We start from the raw sequence: 25,472 nt of genomic DNA, 5'->3' as shown, positions 1-25,472 counted from the left end.
CCTTATTGCATGATCCCATAGTGTATTATCCACTGTTAGCCATATTAGCAATTTCGTCATAGGATCGAAAATTGTTAGACACGTTAGACACAGATCATATACAAACTTCAGTAAACATGCTAATTCACTAGAGTTTTGTTTTAGCATGTAAGAGACTACAAGCACAAACCACAAATTCTTTTATCACATTCTTCTCCCCCTGTTTACAGGGTAAATAACGTGACCTCTCTTTCCCTGCACTGTGAGAATGTAACAATTATTTGGAGGATAATTATTTGTCATGACTAAATTATTTCATTGTTTTGGCTTAAATTTTAATAAGTAGTTATCCTTGTCTGAAAATATAATATCAGTGGGTGATCAAAATCAAAGGCAGAATACTAAATGTCTCCACACACCCCTTTATAATGCAGAGTGTAGGTCATAACAAATTCTGCACTCAAGTAGGGCACTTTATGTCAAAAATAATATTTAGTCAGCTATAATGTTCATTGCCTGTTGAATTAGTGCACTGTCTGGATACAGAATGTTTTAAGTACTGAGGTTTGATGGTGAGTATTACTCAGCTACTCTAACATCTATTACTGTACTGTAGAGGTAAACTTCTGATGATACACATGTTAAATGAATTGGGCAGTGGATAATGTAAATCTAACTTTTTCAAAACATCACAGGACTGAAGAAGCTGAAAGCTCATCATGTTTATGAAAGCGGGCAGTAATTTATGCAGCAATAAAGAGCAGGCTGACTGCACCGATCATGTTGCTCTTTTCTTTCTTTCATTAAGGTTTTACCTCACAGTAATGTCACTTGACATCAGCTAAGAAACATGTGCAGGAAGAAAAAGGCCTTTTAAAAAATGGTGACGCTAGTTTGACGCTGATGAGGTTTGGCCCAGTGACGGTGGTGGTAAAATCCAGGCCAATCAAAATAATACTTCTGAAGAATGTATTTTTATATTGGATCCTGCAGTGTGTGTGTGTGTGCGTTTTAGACAGGACTTTGAACGGTATGTGATGTTGACCACATGGAAGAATGCGTTAGGCCAGCTTGAAGGCCATAAATGTGGTTTAGGACACAGCTGTGGAATGAGCAAATGTTGGACATGAACCCAGCCTAGCTCTCATGAGATTTATGTCCATGCAAAGTTTAGTTGCAATCCAGATTCACTGTAGTTAGTTCAAATATTTAGGTGAAACTAAACTCTGTATGGGGTGGTACAGTGGAGCAGCAGGTAGTGACACAGTCACGTTGCTCCAGGGACCTGGAGGTTGTGGGTTCAAGTCTAGCTCCAGAGTTTGGTGTGTTCTCTCCCTGTCCATGTGCATTTCCTCCCATGGCCCAAAAACCTGTTGGTAGGTGGATTGGTTACTCAAATGTGTCTGTAGGTGTGAGTGTGTGTTGCCCTGTGAAGGACTGGCGACCCCTCCAGGGTGTATTCCTGGCTTGTGCCCAATGATTTCTGGGTAGGCTCCGGACCCAATGCAACCCTGAACTGTATAAACGCTTACAGACAATGAATGAATAAATGAATAAAATCTGTTTGCAGGTTTAAAGAGGTAAGACTGGTTATTTTTGGAGCCTGTTTCAGTTTTCCTGAAATGTACAGAATATAATTACAAATCTACTTATCAACCTGGCAATTGTTTTTTCACGAGTTTAATCAAAAGACACCAATTGGTAGCGCTCCAGTCTGTTTGGGCATGGGAAACTCAGGGGGTGCCAGTCCTTCACGGGGCAACACACACACACGTTCACTCACACACTCACACCTACGGATACTTTTGAGTCACCAATCCACCTACCAACATGTGTTTTTGGACTGTGGGAGGAAACCGGAGCACCCAGAGGAAACCCACACAGACAGTGGGAGAACACACCAACTCCTCACAGACAGTCACCCGGAGCAGGACTCAAACCCACAACTTCCTGGTCCCTGGAGCTGTATGACTGTGACACTGCTGCGCCACCGTGCCACCCTATAGTATTAATGTAAAGGGAATATATCTCACCATAAACTCGTACAATCTTGCTATCCTGGACCATTGAGCGCCCATTGGATGCCTGGACGGTGACAGACACTTCTCCTTCTTCAGGAAACCGTGTGAGCAGACTGTTCTCCAGGGTCAGCTTTGGCTAAGAGCACACACACACATGGTGTGTTGAAACACCTGGAAGAGTGCTGTAACTATGCATATAATCTAATGCTTAATACTCACCCAACATGGCTTTACACTAAGTATTGCATTGTCCTGTGAGGTCAGGTATGCATTACTGATGATGGTTAATTATAGATTATAAATGATACTCTAATACCATCACTCCAGAGAATGCATTTTCACTTCTCCACAACCCAGTGTTCTGTGGACTTTATACCCCCATTTCAGCTCATGTTGTGAATGACCCATAATCAATATAACACCTGGTTAACAGAGGCCCTATAAACAGAAACTGGAAAGTGACGAACGTGTATCTATGTAGAAGGTGAAGATGTACCTGCAGGTTGTCTCCAATCCACCAGTAGAAGACAGTGAGGTTGGCGTCTGCAGGAAGGACTACAGCTGTCATGTTTACCTGTTGATTTTTGCCTGCGATGGGTACCACTTCAAGGTGGACTTCCTGCAGAGGAGCTAAACATGAACAGTTACAGTCACACCACAGCTCCGAAAGGGGGCTGCTGCCCTTCTCTAAAAGTTACATATTGCCTATTCTGCAGTGCTGAGCCCAGAGTTGCAATGACAGAAGCTATAGTCTCCTTATTACAGCTCAGTAAAGCATCACAATGATTTTAAAGCTGTAATTTTAAGGTAAAACACTACCTAGTGTTCCTATACTGAAGCAGCATACTTTATTTTTGGAGCTCAAGGAATCTGTCAGTTGTATATAGCATAAACTACACTTCAATGCAACTAACAACTCTTTGCTTGACTTACCCTGCATATTTTAGTGTTTTTTCTTGCTATAACACACACACACACACACACACACACGCACACATACACAAACACTAATTATTCTGCTAACTTACAAGATTCTTTAAACATTTTAGAAGGCTTTAAACATTTTATAAGGCACCAAAATGTGCAGACCCAGACCAGGCATATCTACAAGACAAGGGTAGGACTGTATTTATACAGGTCTAAATAAGAGTAAATTGAGTGACTTACTTGTGACCTGTATGTACAGTGTGGCTTTGTCCTGACCAGCAGCATTCTCAGCCTGGACACTGACTCGATACACACCAGGTTTCTCATAGCGATGCTGAATCGGCTCATCCGTCACTGTCAGATTCTCATAAATGGCCCTCACTCCATCCCACAGATCCACCTGATACCTAGTGCTGCTGGTTTCTCCCTAAGTAGAGGCAGAGAGAGAGAGAGAGAGAGAGAGAGAGTTTCAGTATAGACAGTCCACAAAATACGCTGCATCTAATTAGTTACACTTACATTCAAACTCAATGTACCTGTTCCTGATGGACAACAAAAGTGATGTCATCACCAGGTGCGACAGTGAGCATCTGTCCTTTAATGCCCAGCTGCAGGCCACTAGGGGGCAGCAGAGGGCAGGAGTGCTGCTTGGCGCTCTGTTCTTTATTGGTGCCACCTTCACACACATTTGAGACCACTTTACGGTAGCTGCGGCAAGAAAACACATAATATTATCATTGAAATACAGTAACAGCGCTGGTGCTGATCCCAATCAAGCCCAACATGTCAATGCTGAAGTTTAGCTTTGCACCAGTGCTAAGAATTTAATGTAGTTAACAAGTAATGGAAGATTGTATCACCTGGCTTAGCACTGTGCACTGAGTAAGTTAACTGCAGTGAAACATTTTAATACATTCAGCATCTATCAGCACAGCAAGTAAAATTAAATGTTAAACCCCAAATCTAGAGCTATTCACTCACTAAGTCACTGACCAAAAACTGATTGTTATTAAACACAAAGAAGAAACAAGTGACTAAATATGAAGGGCTATATGTAACTCAGTACAAAATAAATTATTTTATTCGTTATTTTACTTACGTAGAAATAAAAGTTTGACAATTTATAAATACATTCATTATCTGTAAGCACTTATCCTGTTCAGGGTGGGTCCAGAGCCCACCTGGAATCATTGGGCACAAGGCGGGAACACATCCTGGAGGGGGCACCAGTCCTTCACAGGGCAACACACACATTCACAGACACTTTTGAGTCGCCAATCCACCTACGAACGTGTGTTTTTGGACTGTGGGAGGGAACCAGAGCACCCGGAGGAAACCCACGTGGACACTGGGAGAACACACCAACTCCTCACAGACAGTCACCCAGAGCGGGACTAGAGCCCACAACCTCCAGGTCCCTGGAGCTGTATGACTGCAACACTACCTGCTGCGCCACCGTGCCCCCCCAATTTATACATACTTATTACAAATACAAATTCTCCAGTGTTTCAGTTCATATGCATATGCTTTAATCACTTTTTGTAAAGTTCTCAGGATGTTTCCACACCATTTGCTAGCTTTTGAGTCTGTGTGTTCGAAACTGGTCTAATGTGTTTACGAAGCCCTGGTGTCAGTAAAATGGGTTAAAACAAAGGGTCTTGGTCCGGTATTCTCTCTCTGCTCATGGCTGAGAGGATTTTAAACAATTAATAAACCTCCAAATGTTGAAAAGCATGAACTGAGATGAGGATATTGCTCTATTTCTGCTCCATAGGTGGGTAATACTAAGTATTTTTGTAATAGACAGAACAGACCCTAAATTCAGGAGCACACAAACTGCATGACAGTAAACATAGACTGAAAGTGCTATAACACTAAACAACTGGAGTTACAAATGAATGTCTGGTGGATAAAAACGTACAGACAAGTTCAAACAATAGTTGTTTTATCCCTTAAAAAAACCCATACCATTCTACTTTAAAAGGCGCAGAACTTCTGAACATAAACAAACAAGAGACCAGAAATTTCCATAATCTCACACGTTCCCTTTAAGGGGTATCAGTGAAATGGTGTGGTGCTAGAGCAGTTCTATGTGAGTTTAGGATCACTAACATTAATGCCAATAATGTAAATACATTTTAATGTGAGCATTACACATAACAAATTTTAGTGAGTGCCCTGTTGTTTTAAAGCCTCTGCTGTTGTCAATCTAAAGCCATGCTGATATTAGTAGCACCTCCTGACTACTTAACTAAACATATATAATTTAAAAATATTGGTATTTCATTTGCTGGATCATAATGTGGCCCTGGACTTAACTTTATAGTTTAATGTTACGGTCATCTCAAATCTTTTATACATAACATCTTAAGAAAACAAGGATAAACATTGTAATGGCTAAGTTTGTATCAGAGTTCAAGGTAGAAAACTAATTCATCTCAGAGCCAAGGAAAGAAATGAGTGGAGAGGTTTTTTAACATGCATCAGAATTCACTCAGAAGATTTAAATACATTCAGTATGAATTCTGCTTAGTATTCAGCATATACGTTGCCTCCAGCAGATTTCAGCATAGAATGAGCTTCATGTAAAACTGTATGTGTGTGTCCTGTTTTCAAAATGAGAGGCCCCTGGAGAGCTCCCTTCCCCATCGTCATGCTCTGCTTAACACAGCTGAAATCCTACCACTTAGTGTGTGTGCGTGTGTGTGTGTGTGTGTGTGTGCGTGCGTGTGTGTGTGTGTGTCTGGCAGTGTTAGAGTCTATGTGCATGATTTGTGTCTTATTTTCTTGTCAGTTAAAATAGCCATTAAGTAGACGTTTTAAAAGTAATTATTTTAAAGTATTATTTGTCTTGTTCAAAAACAGAACACATTTAAAAGGAAATAACTCAGATCTAGTCGCCCTGTGAAGGATGAGCGCCCCCCTCCAGGGTGTGATCCCGCCTTGCAGCCATTGATTCCGGGTAGGCACCGGACCCACCGCAACCCTGAACTGAATAAGCGGTTTCAGACGATGAATGAATGAACTCAAATCTAACTATAATATCCCTTTTGTCAGCATTAAGTGTGTCCACACTTTACAGTCATTCTTTCCATTCCTTAAAGTTTTCTAGAATACATTTGGGCAGGTTTTCAAAGAAAAAACACAAGTATACACAACCTGCAAGGTTAGTCTTGGAAGATTACTGCAGTCTCTGAGCAGGTCTGTGCTCTGTGGCGGCTCAGTCCAGTGCTCTGAGAACACCAGCAGCTTCTTTGTTCAATTTGCAAATGTTTTCTTTTGTGTGTGTTTTCTTTTCTCAGTAACAGTTCACTACACAAGATCACTACACATCCTTTTAAACCCATGGCATTTAGCTGGTAGTTGGTTTTGATGGTCATGGTGGTTGGAAAGCTGGTCATTTAGGTAAAACATACTCTAGGCTGGTTAGCTAGCTGGATAACCGGCTCTTGACCAGCACAGCGTATGTTGCATTTGATTTTGGTCATGCTTGGTGTTGCTGGTCATGCTGGTCAACCAGAATGGTCCAGCTTGGTCATACTGGTTGTCTAGCTTGGTCAGGTTGATCATGCTTTTAGTCCAGCTAAACCATCAAATTTAAATGAAGACATATCCTAAGCTGGTTAAGATTTAACTGGTCAACCAGCTAAACCAGCACGACTAGCTTGAGCTGTTCATGCTGTTTTTTTCAGTAGGGTTCTCACAGTGGAAGTATGGACAGAAAAACGTTTAGATTTTTTCAGTGTGGGCCTTCATTTTCTCCCACAAATGACAGGCATTAGTACTGTTTACCTTGTATTGGCGTTCCAGAAGGCTCTTTCATGTTTGTTAGGGGTACCATCTTCTCTACACCTTTCAATCAATTCTCTTTTTTTTAAACTCTTTTCATTTTCTTTTACATAAAATCAACACCCAATTGTGTACTTAAAAAATTAGTTGTGTACTTAAACAGAAATTAAATGTAAACCTTAACAGAAGTTAAATGTAAAATGATGGTGTATATACACATGTCTGTGTGAATGAGGATGGCAGTGTAAGTGAGTGTGATGTGTGAGGGTGTGTGTGTGTTACCCTGTGCTAGATTCATAGGTCTGCCCCAAATGGCAGTTATCGGGCGGAGCATCAGGATCGTGCCAAAAGTCAGGATAACAGCGGTCACCTTCTGTCTTCAGACTGGAAGCACGCTCAAACCCGTAATCACTGAAACACACACACACACACACACACACACACACAAAAACACAATAACACATACATACATTAACACACTTATTAACACACTTTAGTTTCATCTGACATATAACAATTCTTCATATTCCAGAAACCCATACATTTGATCAGTTTATTACAATCACATAAGTTTCTATATGTTTTCATTGCTCATTTTATTAGAAACCCCAACCTTATATTTTCATTCACTGGATGTGATGAATAAGTGTGATATCAATTAGTTAAAGAAATTCAAATACATTTAAAATAGAAATAAATACAATTTTAACATTTTAAACAAAAGAACTACAATAATAATTTTAAAAACCTTGAACACAGTGAACTGGGGGATTTATTGTTATATAAGGAAAGTGCTTCTACTAAAATTGATGGAAAGTGTTAATTGAATCATCATCAAAATTGAATAAATGATCAAATTTTACCAATGATAAGGCAGTTTTCTGCAGTAACCACCAATGCATGAAAATGACTTTATCTAGCACGGCCTGATCACTCAGGGTGGTCCTGTGAACAAAGAGAGCCACTGTACTGATATAGAGACAGGAGGTTCTGTACCAGCTGAAGTCTTTCTCAGTGCACTGGCAGGGTTTAGCTGTTAGTGCTGATGTGTAGCTCTTTCCCTTAATGCACAATGATGACTCCTTCCTTTTCCTGTATGTTCGTTCCTGACCCATGATACAATGCTCCCCCTGTGCAAAGACAAAGGCGTTACTTCACAGCATCAAGCAGAAAAAAGTCCATCAATCGAGTGCAGCAGAAAAGAGATTGTGTGATTTACTGTTTCCAGAAAAATGTGAAGTTCCAGAGGTCAGAGCAAGCCAGAGCATATTTTCAAGCAGCCAACATCATAGGGTCACTGAACAGTTCTATACGCTTGAAGAAGATCACTAATGGTGCTTTTCCACTGCTTGGTACTTAGTCTACTTGACTGTACTTGGCTGTACTTGCTTGGTCCATGGTTGGTTTTACATTATAAAGCCTCTACCTCCCAAAATAAAACAAGTGATATCCCAAAGCACAGTCTCTAAGGGTAACAGCAGGCTTTGTAAACTATAACAACTGAAGCTGTAATGTTAAAGAGCAAAACCAGCAGCCTTTTAGCCCCACCATTTTTCTTCTATATCCTTTAGCTTCTTGGGAGAAATGCGCTACCCTATATGATTTTTAAAATCAGGGCAGATTATAAACGGAACTGGTATCTCACACTACACAACTGTTTTTTGCTGATTATTACAGCGATTCGAAAAATGTCAGGGACACACTACACGACTGGTGATAATACACTACACAATCCAAAACTCACTTATTGATAACAGCTGCTGTTGTTGAGATCTAGAAAGAAAAAATAAAACAGTTTTTGGGTTGTGGATGAGAAAACATGGTCAGCGCTGTCTCTAGACTCTGAAGAGAGAGCTGGAGATTAGTAAAATAGCAAATACATGAGGCTATGTTCCACCTTATATGGTTCAAAAACATTAGCGGTAGCTCCAGCCCTATGTAAGGTCTTGAGGTTTTTCATAGTTTGGCTGTTGACTTGACTTGAGTTGGTGAAGAGTTGCGACTAGTCTGAAACACCTTTTCCGAAACGACTTTTCCTCTGACTGACAACTGCGACTGCACCAGAGTCTACTGACTAAAGCCAACTAGCACAGACTCTGCCTAACTGTAAATCAGGGTTAAAATTGGGCTACAAGTGGTGTAGTAACACCAGCTTAGCAAAAAACTATCGTAGTGTGGGATACTCTTTTTCTTTATAATCTGCCCCAACTTTAAAAGTCGTGTAGCGTATCCAAGGTTTTAAAGAGCAATGACAGTTTAAGTGATTTTCTGAACCTGGACCCGTTCAGAATTCAGTCATTCAAAAATAACAAAAACATTAGCTTATACTTCATGCTCTGGCATTGTACAAAGATTAAATTATAAACAGGTGGTCAGTACTTGTAGGTTGGTGAGTTTCCAGGAGTCGTAGTCATCCTCTATGCACTGTCTGGGGAAAGACTGACGAAAATCCACCTTCACCAGTTCCCAGTCTGAACGATAGCTAATGTGACCAAACACCCTGGACATGCAGAGATATATATTAGTTACAGAAACAGACCAGCAGCTTAAATAAAGACAATTCTGATGGGGGCACTCATAAACTACAATTCAGAGAAGCTGACTTGTGTCACTGGCACGGAAGCTCAATATTGTTGTACTGCTCTGCAATAAAGATAAAAGCTTGCTGCAATTTGTTGCATTTAACAGATTCTGGATGTAACACGGAGTACTACTGCTACCCCTTTTCTGTTTCCAAAGTTCACTTCCAATGCTGACAGATGCTGAGGCACAACCGCAACCGGTAGTTTTGCTGTTCCACAGATCCAGGGTCCTGGGGTTGTGAGTTGGAGTCCTGCTCTAGGTGATTTGCTCACTCAGTTCTTATTTGGTCTTCTATCTTACAGTCTTTCTATAATTACAATCCTTTAATAAGCAGTGGTAAAGGATCAGGGAGAGTTTCAGCATTGAACACAGGAAATTTAATGGAGAAAATTAATGTATTGGTGGAGCTTGTGGCTTAAACGTGTTTATATTTTACATTTAAATATCCAGTATAAAAGCTTCAGTCTCAAGAAGGGACAATGTGATTAATCACAATTAACATAGGAAATTGTGTAAATATCTTTTTACTTTTTATTTGATTAATTTGCAGATTGTTAGTCAAGCGTGTGTTGACAAACCAGAGATCTGATAAACATTCAGCCTTTAGTGGCTATTGCTTTTGTACCAAATCATGATTATAATCACCTGTTGGAAATCATATCATTTATTTATATAATGATTTATTTTTAAACTCATTCCTAGCCCTAAGACACAACATGAAATATCGTGGGTTCATACTGTCTGCAATGAAATAAATGTTGGAGTTAATATAAGAAACATTGCATTTGATTTTTATTAGCATTTTCCTTACTGTCCCAACTTTTTCTGATATTGAGTTTTAGATTTGAAAAAAACACACATAATCTTGTCCTAATTGCCCTCAATATGACTTTGTTACAGAACACTGAGCAAGCACGAAACCCAAAATTATTCAAAGTCACACTACTGGAAAATGACATCACATTATCCAATCACTCATCTTAGGAAGAGGAAGTCCAAACCATAAGACAAGTGGTTTCCTAATGAATTATCATGTGCCTCATGAGCATCAGCCTCACTTCAGCAGGCATTTACAACAACGCCTTTTAAACATTCAGTCGACTTCAAAGACTTAATCGGCTGTAGAGCTTCTATTGACACTCTCAAAAAGTAGAATGACCATTGCTTCCTCTAGATGGAGCCCTATGTTTTATGCTAAAGGGTGCGTGAATAAATGGAGTTCAGTGAAGTAATAACAAGGTTTGATCATTAGGGAGAGCACTGGTTCTTTGAAGCACGACCCATTTAAAACTCTGTACTTCAATTAAGCTTCTAGTTATTAAGATCACTTCAATTAAGCTTGATCCAAAATTTTGCTGCCACAAATGGTCTGGGTGAAAAAGCCTCCCCGTTGTTCAGCAATTAAAGATGAAGCAAATTCGTTTTTTTGGAAAAAGGGGAACATAACTTTAGAGAACATAACTGTACCATATTCTATAATAATGGTTCATTTTAAAGTTGTGTTTATTTCATACTCCCCATACTCCACAACATATTTTCTTATTTTACACAGTTCTGTAATGGAATCTTACAAATATTCACCTCTCCTTCTAGAGAAGAGAATGTAATGTACCTTTGGGGAACAAAACTGGACTTTAAAACTACTTCTGTACATTTAAAGGTACATTTACACTGATTGAACTATTGGTGACAAAAATATTTCTGTACAGTACCTCTTCTGAGAGGTCACCAAAAATAATCATAAAATGAAAACAACGGTTTTTACACTCATTAGCCTTATTTGGGTGGGATCAGTTTTACCTGTGAATGTGGAGTAAAGTAATCATTACCCAAGTACGTCAGAGGTTTTAATCCCATCGGAATTGAACATTTCAGTCTGGAGTGTGCGCTTCTATTTTAGGGACGCTTAATGTTAATTTTACCTACTGTAAAGTGAACATTAAGAAAGACCCCAGGTTATATTAATCCTTCCGAATTGATATGTGTGGATATGTGCTACTCTCAGGAGGCTCCAGCACGAACTTAAGCAAACTTCAGCTAATTCAAAACACTGCAGCCAAGGTCTTCACTAAAACCCAAAAAAAGTGACTATATCAGCCCAGTTTTATCAGCCATGCACCGGCTTCCAGGTTAATTCCATATTGATTACAACACTCAGTTTCAGAATGCTCTCATGTCTGTTTTCCGTCTGATTTCTCTCCTTCCACTCAGTGTGTTACAGTCAGGTCTGCTGGAGTCACCTCACTATGAAAATATTTACATACCCTTTTCTATACAATCTAATTCCAAACTAATTCCACGTCTTCACTGTTGTCTGAGAAAATGATGGCCCATGGTTCTACGGCATTCAACACCAGACCAGCTGCTCACCCTTCATTTACTGCTGCCAGCCTCGGACCACTCACCATTACCCACTACCATCAATTACACTGACGTAGAAATGGACTCAGATTAGTGACATTCAGACTGAGGCTTCCAGCACTATTACAATTATTATTGCCCCAGATTGATGCCACTCTCACTATCACTGTTATTATTATTATTCATTTTTTCATTTTCTGTAACCAGAACTACTGGGTGTAAAGCAGGAAGACAAAGTTGACAGGACGAAATTCCATCACAAGTCATTATTATTATTATTATTATTATTATTATTATTATTATTATTATTATTCATTCATTCATTGTCTGTAACCACTTATCCTGTTTAGGGTCGTGGTGGGTCCAGAGCCTACCTGGAATCATTGGGCGCAAGGCGGGAATACACCCTGGAGGGGGTGCTAGGGCAACACACACACTCACACATTCACTCACACCTACGGACACTTTTTGAGTCACCAATCCACCGGCCAACGTGTGTTATTGGACTGTGAGAGGAAACCGGAGCACCCGGAGGAAACTCCGGCAGACACTGGGAGAACACACCAAACTCCTCACAGACAGTCACCCGGAGCGGGAATTGAACCCACAACCTCCAGGTCCCTGGAGCTGTGTGACTGCAACACTACCTGTGCCACCGTGCCGCCCTATTATTATTATTATCATTATTATTATTATTATTATTATAGTACTCTAATATAACTACACTATACCACAATGAAGCTAAATTATTGAAACTATATAATTATATATAATTTCTAAATTACATATGATTTCTATCAGTAGTTTGACCAGAGGAGAATGAGTCTTGGTTCCTCCCAATGTTTCTTCCTCCAGTTTCAAGGGAGATTTTTTTCTTGCCACTGTTGCCTTTGGCTTGCTCACTTGGGGCTTTCTGATTCACATTGCTATCTGTTCTGATACTAATTCTCTAAAGCTGCTTTGTGACATCGTGGTAAATATATGTACTATATACATACATTTTATTTGATTTGATAAAAACAACCTATATTTTAAAACAGTTGCCCAAAAAACTGACTTCTAGCTGAAATGTGACCCTAATTTGGTGTGTATGTGGCCCTCATGAGGCAATTGGGAGTGGTCCAACAAAATGTGCCATCATTCCATATGGCAAGTGGGTAATTTGAAATGGGGGGTGTGCACCAGACAGGGGCCCGAATGGTTTTGTTATGTGGGTGGTCTTTGGTCCACTGATTATTGAAGGGAAGCTAGGTTTTACGACGGAGGAGGGTATGGTTTCCTACCCTCCTTCAAAAGTTACATAGTGCAGTTTCTGAAATGTTGTAATGACAGAGGCTCTGTTTTCCCTAATACAGGTCAGTAGAGCATCACATTGATTCTAAAGCTAAAAAATACTACCTAGTGTTCCTTTAAATGTTGATCAAAAGAAAGGTGATGGAACACAGTGGTAAAAATGCTGCTGTCCCTACTCATTTTGTACATGTTGCAGACATCAAATTTGAAATTAATATATATATATATATATATATTTGCAACACAGGTAATTTCTTAAAACCTCAACTTTTTAAAATAAAAAAAAATTATTTACTGATCACTTCTATTTTTCTCTAAGATTTCACTTGCACTGTTTTTGGAACTGAGGTTTGTAGATGAAAAATCTTTATTTGTACAGCCTTGTGTTTTACTCGGCTGAGGAGAGATATCTCCCTCTGCTCTCCTTTTGTCCTTGGAGCGATTCCCTCTGTCACCACACTTCATTAGCAGCTAGAGGTCTGCAGCGCTAAAAATCGAACTCACCAGCACCAAAAAACAGACAAGTCCTATCACAGCAGCCATCAATCCTTCATTCGTGCACACACACACACACACACACACAAACACACACACACACACACACACACACACACACACACACACACACACATTGAACAAGCCCGTTCTATCACGGTGGAGACTTTGACAGGCCTTGGTCCCTGCTGACCTCAATCAAACCTGACTCCTCTGGTTTCTCCCTGATGGTTAAAATCACAATTCTTATCGACAATTACTGTTCTATTCACTCCATGGGTGGCTGTGTGAGTCAGAAGGAGCTACATGTTCAGGAAGGATCAGTGGATTACACTAATAACACTGTCTCAAAATCCAGCACCCAAACGTGTGTAGACTAGTGTTGTCAATGTTAACGCATTACAGCATGTGATTAATTTGAAAACTTTAACACAGAAATTTAACTTTTAAGCAAATGATTTTACAAAATTTGGCTGCCACTTCCTCCTACGATTTGTTTGTTTTACAAAGAAGAGTGATGTATTAGTGGTTTCTTTAGGAAACAGCAGCGCTCCTGTTGAGTTCAGCAGGTAGATTACATTAAATTTATGCTCAAATATGGATTATATCTCTAACTAAATATAACTAAATCTCACTCTTACAGTCTCTCTCTCTGTCTCTCTCACTCACAGCTGCTGTGCAGCGTTTAGCACATTTAGTTATTTTTTTCTCATGCCTGGCTTAATCCGCATATTTATAACATTAAAGTGGTTGAAGCTGGAATATGGAGATGTTTTATCATCTCAGCTGTGAGCTGCATGCTGCTATTTTCTCAAATAAATCTTGTGTCTAAGCTTTGTTATGTTTGATGTTAACTCCCTCCCTGAAACATTTACTCAGCAAATTAAGAGATTCCAATTCAAATATCGTTAAAACTACTTGAAATATTATAATAAGGTAAAAAAAGAATTTGAACAAATACATAATTTAATACTGGAAATTTAGCTTGGGGTTAATCATGATTAATCACAGAATATTGTTGTAATTAAGGCAAAATACATTTTTACATTTACATGCTATGTTAAGGTGCACCTTAAATCGGACACTGTCGTTCAGCTGTGTACAATTCATATAATCTTAGCAACAGTCTTAGATTATCAAGCCAGTTCCTAGATTGGACTGTGGCATGGACCCGTAGGAATGGAGCTAAATCCAAGACCATAATAATGTTTATATGGTTAAATGCAATCTAATCTTCACAGAAATGTTCCAGCCATCTACAATAAATGCTTCCCAGAGTACAGAGCCTTGTTACTGCAGCAATAAGTTCAGACATAACATCTGTATGTTCAGTGGTTGTCATTCGTAAATTTCTTCATTGCCATAATTGCGTATATATGCTGGACTAGATTGGATGATTAGAGTGTCTACAAATGTTTTTGTGTGTACTAATAATGCTTATGAGGACATCAGCTGGTTATGCCTTCTGAGTGATGTGTATCCTGAGACATTCTGATACTCATTTTTACAAAACCTGGATTTGAGGTACCCCTTATGCTGCAACTTGTGTAAACTCATGCCAACTCAGGAAGGCCTGAACAATCCTGGAGCAGGATTATGAAGCCGCACATTTCCAAAGAATCATGTCTGGCACCTATTTTATTTTCTCAAATCATTTCATGTTTTTAAGAATGTAAAAAACAAGATTCCTATCAGTACAAGGTTTTGAAAGGCTATGCTAGATCTGTATTAGCATAATATAAAAATAAATAACATAATATAAAAATATAGCAACACTGCTGTGGGTCAGTATCACAGTGAAGGGGACAGACATGTAGCTATACTGAAAGCCTTGTGGCTGTGTTAATTAACAGAGGGGATGCAAGAATGGGATAATACTTACCAGACGAATCAGTTATTTTGTATAAGCTCAGACAGAGGTGGACAGGTGGCATTATTGAAGGTTGAGGTTTTATTTGTGGTATTATTGAAGGTCATGTGACTTTACTACAGGTGAGGTTAAAGTGAGGTTCACTTCAGTTAGTGTCAGGTGGCATTACTGAGGGTGAGGGTTATTGACAATCATTTGGCTTTACTGAAGGTCATGTAAAGGGAAAGTTCAGGTCATTTTATTTAGGGTCATGTAAAAATGCCTTATGAAGGGCTTTATAAAGAATTTATAGGAGATACTTACGTCATAACAAGAGTCTCATCTCCAGGCTCACTCAGCAAACCGTCCACAAACACAGACGTGCTGGTAAAGTTGTGGACACTCCATGTATGACCTTCATCCACACTGAACCTGAGGACAGAGTTCATTACTGTCTTCATCGTCATCATCTTGATGATAATATTATTTTAATTTTGTCATATTTGCTCGCTTATTTAACGTCACAATTTTGTTATTTTATTAATCACTTAAACTGGACACATTATGAAACTAATCACTTTTTCAGTTTAATTACACATTATTTTAGATCTCAGGAGTCCCTGTTCACCTTCAAATTGTAAAATTAGGAAACCCAGGCTTTTTTTTTTTTTGTATTCTTCTGACAGCTTAAAATAGGTTGTTTATGAAACAAATATTAACTGGGTGGTGCTGGGTGCAAATCAATATCATGATTAATTGTACATTTTACCATGATTACGTTTAATGAACGATTATTTTGTTTTGTATTTTTGATCTTCATAGTTCAGTGAAAAGGCTTGTACTGTAAATATGCTCCCTGATTAAATATGGGGTATTTTTTCTAATGTTGCTGGGAGCTTGTTTTCTGAGCACTGTTTATATTTGGTGTGTGATTGTGCTTTGGTCACTGATACTGCTTTTTCTCAGCATTTACATTTGACTTCCTTTGATACGAGCTGCTTGGGTCGCTTGGTCTGCTTTGGCGTGTCAAATTTTTTTCATGTGTCAGATAGGGGCAGAATCACATGACTATAGCTTGGTAGCGTGGTAGTACATGAACACACAGTGGGGACATAACAGCATATAAATAATCAATATAGACAAGATTATGTTGATTAGAAGTTCTGAATGTTGATTAATATTTGATTAATTGCCCAGCCCTACCTAGAACTGGGTAATGAAAGGATGCCATTAGATTCACAGTGTTTACAGTGATATGGGCCATTGAAATAGTCCAACTAATTAGCCTGTATTTATATAATAATAACCTTACTATAACTTAATGATAACCCATTGATAACCAGATAATTTGGCTCCCTAATAAACAAACTGCATTAGTATAGTCTCTAGATTAAAAAAATACACTACAGAGGAATTATATACAACGGCTGTTAGAGTTTTTATTGTTGTATTTTTTTAATTAAAACGATGAACTTTATCTTATCTCTACATCAATGCAGTAAACAACATATATTGTATAACAGCTAAATTATGAACTAAATGTTGACCTTCCATTTCTTGCTCTTCATTCATTTATGTAGTACATCCCTACTGATATAAATGAAGCCTAGAAGCTCTGTGTAGGGCTCAAACACATTTAGCAATCCAGCCTTTCATCATTTAGATGTTAATACAGACAAGGAGGCGAATATTTGGAATTTATTGACGTCTAGAGTCTAGAGGTTTTTGGAAATGTCTGACAAGAACAGTGAAAATAACTGTGATTTATACTTTCTCCCTCTCTGGCTGACAATTTCTCTTCTTGCGTTCCTTTTCCCCCCAGTTTTCAGCCACTCTGCATCGCTCTCAGCAACAAATATTTAAAATATTTGGACATGAGCAGCGGCAGTGTTTCAGACATTAGAGGTTTTGCATGTGCTCAAGTCTTTACGGCTTTACACCAGTGTGTATGTGTGTGTGTGTGTGTGTGTGTGTGTGTGTGTGTGTGTGTGTGTGTGAATGTACTGTAAAGCCCCTTGGAGACTGGTGGGATTACTGGAAGGGCTAGGATTTTTTTTAGGCTGAATAAATATGTATAAAGCGTCGCTCTCAGGCTAAACAACCGTTAAAGCAGAGGAGAGAATTTGAGTGAATTGGGGGCTCGGGTTTAGGGAAAGGGCAAAATATTCTAACTTACACTGAAATCTCCAGGCATTTTTCTACTTTTCTTGCAAATTTACTGGTTTGGAGAAACATGGTTTTGATCATTTTTAAATATATTTATTTTCAAATAAAACACACACACACACACACACACACGTATATATATATATATATATGTTCATTGCCATAGATGGGTTCCCAGGCATATTAAAAAAATGACACCTTCTTCTTCTAAAAAATCATTATTTTATATTGCTTTTAATCTGTATTTATATATTAAAGTGATATAATTTCATTTAAAACACTACTTGTAAAAAAAATGGAAAACTGATTTGCAATAATTTGTTCAAACAAAAGTGAACAGAAATGCCAATTCCTTCTGTGTATCTAATAGTTGGTTTGGCTCTCTTTGCCAGTAAATACTTCAAGTAGGCACTTCTTGTAACTGTCTACCAGTCTCTGACATCAACTGTGAGAAATGTTTGCCCACACTTCTAAGTAAAATTCATCCAGCTGTAAGATATTTGAGGGGTTTCTTGCTTTAACTATGGTTCAACCCCCAACCAAGACACACACAAACACACACACACACACCTCCTTGATATAATTTATATTAGTGCTTTGACTTGGCCACACCAGAAACCTCCATCACAGCCAACACTGTCATTTATGGCCAAAATGATTAGCCCAGCTGGGCAGTATAAAGTTTTATCCATGGTAAATGTTGGCCCACAAACGGATGCGCACCAGGGTCAGTGATTTACCAAGGTGGGTTAAACACAGGGCCTGTCTGGACTGTAAATTGAAAACCAAAAATTTCTGTATGTTAAAAAAACACCTCTTTGTGCCTATATTATGAGATTTATTGGGCTGCTCATATTTATCAGACACGGCCAGCCCACCTGAGTCCCATTATAAGTCTATGTACCAACTCACCCAAAAGCCCATGCCCAACTTATCACAGTTAGCCCTAAGTTCAACCCGTGTGGGACCCACGGATTTATCTGTTAGCCATTGCTTGGTGGATTTACCTGAATGTTTAGGTTCATTTTCATGTTGCAAAGTCCATTTTCTTTTGATTTTCACTATTCTTACATATGGCCTGTGTAGTGAAGAATTGCACAAGCTCTGATGCAGGAAAGCTGCATCAAATCATAAATTTCCACATACATGGTTCTTCTGGTCAAATGCTATCTTGGGTTATGTCAAACATTCCTTCTACTGCTGAGGCCAAATATCTCAATCCAGGTCTCTTGCTCTGATGTATCTTACCAATGGCAAAGGTTTTCTTCTGCCACACCTCCCCTCAAATTTTTCCAAACACTTTCTAATGGTAGACTCCTGAACCTGGACATCAGCAGCTGCAAGAGCTACTTCTAGGCCCTGTGATGACATTTTTTCATTCTTTAATACTTCATTTTGTGTCTTGTTGTCTACATTTGGGGTGAATTTGAGGTGGCCTGGCCTGGGCAAGTTGGCTGCTGTTTGAAAATAGGTTGTGTGGGTGTGAAATAAAGAGCTCTTTCCTCCTCCCAAGCATTTAACCCCCAACTGCTCCCTGAAAACTGGAGTGCAATCATGTGTGTGTGTGATCAATGCCATTGGTGGGGTAAATGTGGAGGAAACATTTCATTGGACAAAAGCTATAACAATGACAACAATAGCGTGTTTTTTTTTTCTCTCTATGATTATATGACCTAGAGTGTGCAATGATTGATTCCCAGTTTGGAGATCTTTCTATAACCCTTTTTAGACATGTAGTCATTTATATTTGCTCTTTCTAAAGGATCAGAGATCTCCTTTGATCCAGACATATTGAGATTTTTCCTCCCTTGGTTTTTTGAAAATATCACCGTCCAGGTGAATAATAATAATAAAAAAAAACGGTTGTATTATCATGCCATAGTACCACTTCAAGAGAGACATCATGACACCATTAACCATGAAAGAAACACAGAGGTTTAATCCCAAATCATTCTATACACCCTATGTAGCGCACTACACAAAGGCATGAAATTACTGAATCTAGATTTTAATCATGCATTATATACTTCTAATACACCATAATCTTTATTCATATGTGGGAATCTGAAATCTAGTGCTATCTGCATGCATAAATAGTAGTTTAATACCTTACGTAATTCAGTATATAGGGAGTGAGAAGCTATTTGGCCTATTTGAGACAGGCTCCCCTGTGTGACGTCAAAGTTTTTGAAAAGCTGTGTTTTCCCCGTACACAAGAGAACACTGACAACAGCATTTTCAAAAACCTGCACCTTGAAGTGTCTTTTCTAAAACCTAAGAAGCCATTTCCGTGTGGACGGAAGACCAAAAGTCTGAAAAAACTTCTGTTTTTTTTAAAACATCCATATCTGTGTGGATGGTCCCTAAGTGTCTTAGGTTAAAATTTGCATTGGATATGAGGCTCCTGATTTTAAACTTAGGTATTTATATATATAAAGTCAGCACATGACTGTAGCTGGTTTGTATACATACAGAAAAAACAAAACTTACTTCAGGATCTTAAGGGGAATGGACGTGTCTTTAATGGCTACAATGACTCCACCATGGTCCAGATAAAGAATATGGTGCTCCTCTTCAAACACCTGAAACCATATCAGAATCATTATGTGACATTTATATAACATATTTATATAAATATACACTACACAGACGTCTATCAATTTCAAGGACAAACAGGGCATAGAGAGAGCGAGGGGTGAGAGGGGGAGTGAGGGAAGGGGAATTTAGAGTTGGGGAGGGTGAGAAAATGAGGGGTTGCTGTGAAACAGCAGGGATCAGTAAATAGAGAAGTACATAGTAACAGTGAAGGCCATTTGCACATTTACATGCCTCTAGAACAGGAAAATAAATAGAAATATAGAAATATAAAGGAAATAACAGAAGAAGCTTAAGAAAAGTTTTTGAGAGAGTGTGAGGGAGGTTTATTTGAATCTTCTGTGATTATTCCCTCTGTAATTATTACAGTCCAGTATTACTGACTGTCTGTCTGTCTGTCTGTCTATGTCTGTCTGTACGGAGTAAATCTCCTCTGTGAAGATCATCAGAAACACAGCTCAGAGCTTCAGACATTTCCGGTTTAATCCAGCGTGAGGACGTGCACTGAGAGTTGAGGGGTGTACTTAGTGTGAAATGACAGTAATGAGTCAGAGTCTCAGTGTCTCACCTGTCTCCACGTCCTCCCACAGTCTGAGGTAATGTACATCTCCTCCTTATACTCCACCAACTGAGAGCCAAGATTACCTGAGAGAGAGAGAGAGAGAGAGAGAGAGAGAGAGACAGAGAGAGAGAGAGAGAGAGAGAGAGACAGACAGAGAGAGAGACAGAGAGAGAAAGAGAGAGAGAGAGAGAGACAGAGAGAGAGACAGACAGACAGAGAGAGAGAGACAAAGAGACAGACAGAGAGAGAGACAGAGAGAGAAAGAGAACAGTCCCTTTTATCAAACATACTGCCTCTCATTCACTCTCAATGATATTTTCTACAGCTGTAACTCTTTCCAAAGCTCTCTATAGCAATAAAACACACACCCTGATTCATTCCACACTGCACAGAAGAACACTTTTGCTGAGAGATTTTTAGTCTCTCACTCTTAGCTGTTTAAGACTCTGATTAAAAACTTCCAGAGAACCTGAGTGATCACAGTAAATAATAAAAAAAATATGCATGAAGAATATTAATAGTGCTTAGCAGATATAAAACCTTCCAGCTCTGGGCTGTGGAGCAGCAGAACTGTGTTCCCTGGAGGGATGGATCTTCACCCAATACCTTGGGGATGAGATGGAGTGGTGTGTGGGATTCAGAATTAATCTTATAACAGCAGGACCTTGCCTCACTAATGTTTGTGTGTGCCTTTGTATGGTTCCATTATGGTTTCATTTTCAGATTTCCTTCTGTGTCATTTGTTTATTGTGTGGTTTATTTTGAACTGTTTGTTTTAGAATTATTAACAATACTATTAGTCTCATTTTCAGCTTGTGGAATTTGTGGAAATACTGAATTTAAAGTGAGCATGGCAAACACTGTGGTCAATGTCTGACATAATGTTCAAGATTATAATGCTGCTATTGTATCATTTTAATTATTGATCTGCTTTATCATCGTAATTTCTCACAGTGTGCACAGAGTCACCCAAGATGAAACCCTGGACCATTTTTTGGTCAAGATGGACCAGAGACCACAGTTCTTTAGACACTTAACCAGAAAAAAATGCACTGGGAAAATCACCTGCGCCCATGATGAGTCCAGGGGCGGAGTCTTTAGTGTGAACGGTCCCAGATACATATGGATTATCAGCCCATCTCAGGTGAAGGTGAAGGTGACAGTCTGGCTATGAGGGGAGAAAGAATGACAGAGAGAGAGGTATTAATGTTGTTACAAGTGTAATAAATGGATAAAAATACCAACCTAAATGTGTAAAAATGAATGCTGTCAAAATTAACGTACGTGAATGTGTTTATTTAACGCTAATTAATCTTTTTACAAATTTGGCCACAGCTTCCTCCCATAATGCACTATTTTCTAGTGACATATTAGTCTTTAATTTTCTGTAGCCGTGTAAACACAGTTGCTACTGTTGAGTTCAGAAGCTAGTTATGCTAAAATATGTATTAAATATCATAAATAACTCTCACTCAGACCCTTCTTCTTCTTCTCTCTCTCTCTTTCTCTCTCTCTCTCTCTCTCTCTCTCTCTCTCTCTCTCTGCACGCACACACACACACACACACATACACTTTCGTCTCCTACATCTTTTAACCCGTTTGTGCCACAAGCTATGCTGATGCTGAAGTTCTCTCTGAAACTTTCACTCAGTGAATTTTTACGAACTTCGCCCCTTGTTGTGAAACTTAAAAGTTAATAAGTGCATTCATGGCTGTTTCTTCTCTTTTAATGATGCACACAAATATGACTTTAGTGCCACCTGCTGGAGAAACTTTAGAGTGCTACATGTGCTTGTTTAAACCACCGAGATCCACCTTGCTGTAAATATTAAAAAATATGTTGTTATATACAGTATTACCAAGGGTCTGTTTAACTGTCTCTGCCTGCTTGTGAATTTTACAGGAAGGGAAACGAAACCTAAATAAACTTTTTTAGATGCTTGAGATTTGATTCATAATCTTACTCGACAGAATCACAACACATCAAAGCATCGATTACTTTCCTTGCTTGATTTTGAATGCAGTGTGAGAGTTGTGTTTTGGCACAAAACTGACATATGCATGTTAATCCCACAAGATTCATGAAAACCAGAGACCCGAGCCTGCCTTCCTCTCACTTGTCTGCCAAACAAGATAACGGTGGTCAGCACCTGCTATCTTTTCACTACCTGTGACGCCTTGCAACATCTGATGAGCCAAACTCCAGACTGTAAGGGATCACTGAGTTTGTATGTGTGTGCGTATGTTTGTTAGTGTGGAGAGACAGGACACCCACACACAGCCTGGAGAATACACGACTAATGCACAAATGTTACAGATTGGTGTATATAAAACAACTTCATTATACACTATCGGGGAAGGGGAGGGGGTTGGTGTTTGTGTGATTCACATGTAAGTCCAGCATTCCTTTGCTCATCAAAAGAAATTGTGTATTCATTTCTCTTGATATGACAATAAGGAAAATAATTTTCAGCCAACTATATACAGTGACATTGGTTTTCCAAAGTAGTCTCGAGACCATGTGGCTTTATTTACCCAAGTAACATGACAAATTCTCATGCAAAGCAGTCTGAGGGCTCGAAGGTCATGCATTTTCAGCAGTGGTTTTTGGCATTGCCCTACAGAGACTGAGGTTTATCCGTTTTTTTTATTTCAGTGTTATGGATGGTGGATTTGCAATACAGCATCAATAATTGCATATATATATATCCTGTGTGGGTTCAAACATCACAGTGTGTTCAAACAAATCCAACTCTTTATGGAATTGTTCATTCTGACATTTGCATGTGACTATATAAAGCATAAATTAATTGACAAAATGTAATATCTAAAGTAATTACATAGAAAAGGCTAAATTAGGAAGCTGGAGTAAAAGGAGATTTCTACCTGTTTGCAGCTGATAGGTTTGCCATTCATGTCTGTAGTGGGAGGAGCCAGGGGTTCCCAATCCCTCCCCTTATTGTAGGTGATGAGTGTTGTCACTTTGCTGTCCACTTTTTGATTGGCCAGGAACACGCCTTTGATCCCGCGCACCTATTAAAGGCAAAACAGAGAGTAGAGTGTAAAGCTAACTCCAAACTTAAAAAGATAGAGCACTGCACAGTTCAAAATGTGGCCCTTAGAGGATACGGCTAATGCTGGGACTATACACTATATTTTATTTAGTGAAACGATGGGTAATAATAAGTCAATGCTCTCTCTTTTCTGCAGTAGGAACTACTGTTTGAGGAAGATTTTACAATAGATGATGGAAAATTGCTATGAGAAACAGATGGAATTCAGCCATGAGAGTGTCACTGAGGTCAGCTGACGCTGAATGATTATTTCTGGATCTCAGATTCCATTGTCAGTGCAGGTGAGCTTTAAACCTCTCTAACCTACGCATGCCATTCTATTTCTTTTTTTCACAGCTAGATGCAAACTTTTTTTATAAGGTGCACCATCACAAGAGGTGCATCTTAAAGTAGCTGAGGTCATTAAACATAAGGGGTGTCTACAAACATTTGGACATATAATATTTGACCAAATTGCTGAAGATCTCCCTCCATAAAACAGAATTGAGATATTCACCATACATCTCTACAGTCATGCACTGTCTTCCTCTAACCCCAAGGACAAAGCAGTAAGTCACATAAGGTCGGCGTGTCGGTACAAACCCACTCAATGCTGGAGGCTTATGATTCTCAACATAGCAACCAGAACACACTTTCTACACCAACACACACTTCTGCTCATTTCTGATCCTCTTGGAGAACCAGATCACTGCTAAATGCAATAAAGCACCTGAGAAAATTTTTTTCAAAAGCATGAGCACAAGAAATACACTGAACCACACAAACACAACTCACTGACAAATCTGAGCTCCTATACACATAATATAGATGTATTATACAACTGATATGTCATAATGGCCTAATCTGTTTGACTCTACCTTTGTTGTTATTAGCATTTTCTTCTATTGCTCTGATTAGCCGCAGTTCTACACCGAGGGATCACTGGATTTGGAACACCTATCTTGTATCTACACCCACTGTCCATTTTATCATCTCCACTGACCCTACAGGAGCACTTTGTAGTTCTACAAAATCAGACTGTAGTCCACATGTTTCTCTGCATACTTTCTCATTCCCCTTTCACCTTCTTCTTCAATGACCAGGACCCCTTCAGGACAACCTCAGAGCAAGTACAATTTGAGTGGTGGATCATTCTCAGCTCTGCGGAGGGACACACGTGGAGGTAGTGTGTTAGTGTGTGCTGAGCTTGTATGGGTGGATCAGACACAGCGGTGCTACTGGTGTGTTTAAACTTTGGGTCCTCTCACTGTTTACTCTGCTAGACACACCTACCTTGTTGGTCCGCGTTGTAGATGTAAAGTCAGAGACAGTATCTCATTTGTTGCAGCACACTTTGTGTTGGTCGTCCTCTAGTCCTACATCAGTGGACACAAGACACTGTTGGCTGAATATTTTAGTTGGTGGACTATTCTCAGTCCAGCAGTGACATTAAGGGCTTATAAATTCGGGCAGCCCTGCTGTCTGATCCACTTGTACCAGCTCTGCACATCCTAACACAACATCACTGTCACTGCAGCTGTCACTGAGAATGATCCACCAGCCAAATCATACCTGCTCTTTGGTGGTCCTGTTGTGGTCCTGACCATTGAAGAGCAAAAAGCAAGTAGAGAAACAGGTGGACTACAGTCTGTAACTGTAGAACTACAAAGTGCTCCTGTGTGGTCAGTGGAGCTGATAAAATGGACATTCAGTGTAGATACATGGTCGGTGTTCCTAATCCACAAGGAATCAACTGGACAGGAAAAAAACTTTGTGGGTAGATTTGACATCGTAAGAA

The 25,472-nt window shown here is 39.2% G+C and overlaps 1 protein-coding gene across 1 annotated transcript in view; it reads right to left on the bottom strand.

Annotated features, from left to right (window-relative positions):
- Window positions 1–25,472, bottom strand: part of sorcs2 (sortilin-related VPS10 domain containing receptor 2) — a 337,409-nt gene that overhangs the window by 17,460 nt on the left and 294,477 nt on the right. The window contains exons 10-21 of the mRNA XM_066680930.1: window positions 23,508–23,654; window positions 21,686–21,788; window positions 20,627–20,703; window positions 19,954–20,045; window positions 15,622–15,729; window positions 9,096–9,216; window positions 7,713–7,846; window positions 6,999–7,127; window positions 3,464–3,635; window positions 3,168–3,354; window positions 2,497–2,630; window positions 2,013–2,136 (exon numbers count right to left, since the gene is read on the bottom strand). Coding sequence (XP_066537027.1) covers window positions 2,013–2,136; window positions 2,497–2,630; window positions 3,168–3,354; window positions 3,464–3,635; window positions 6,999–7,127; window positions 7,713–7,846; window positions 9,096–9,216; window positions 15,622–15,729; window positions 19,954–20,045; window positions 20,627–20,703; window positions 21,686–21,788; window positions 23,508–23,654 — 1,528 coding nt within the window. The remainder of the gene's footprint in view (window positions 1–2,012; window positions 2,137–2,496; window positions 2,631–3,167; window positions 3,355–3,463; window positions 3,636–6,998; window positions 7,128–7,712; window positions 7,847–9,095; window positions 9,217–15,621; window positions 15,730–19,953; window positions 20,046–20,626; window positions 20,704–21,685; window positions 21,789–23,507; window positions 23,655–25,472) is intronic.

Source organism: Hoplias malabaricus, chromosome 9 (assembly GCF_029633855.1).
Source record: "Hoplias malabaricus isolate fHopMal1 chromosome 9, fHopMal1.hap1, whole genome shotgun sequence".
NCBI classification, from domain to species: Eukaryota; Metazoa; Chordata; class Actinopteri; order Characiformes; family Erythrinidae; genus Hoplias; species Hoplias malabaricus.
This window is presented reverse-complemented; position numbering and strand designations above follow the sequence as displayed.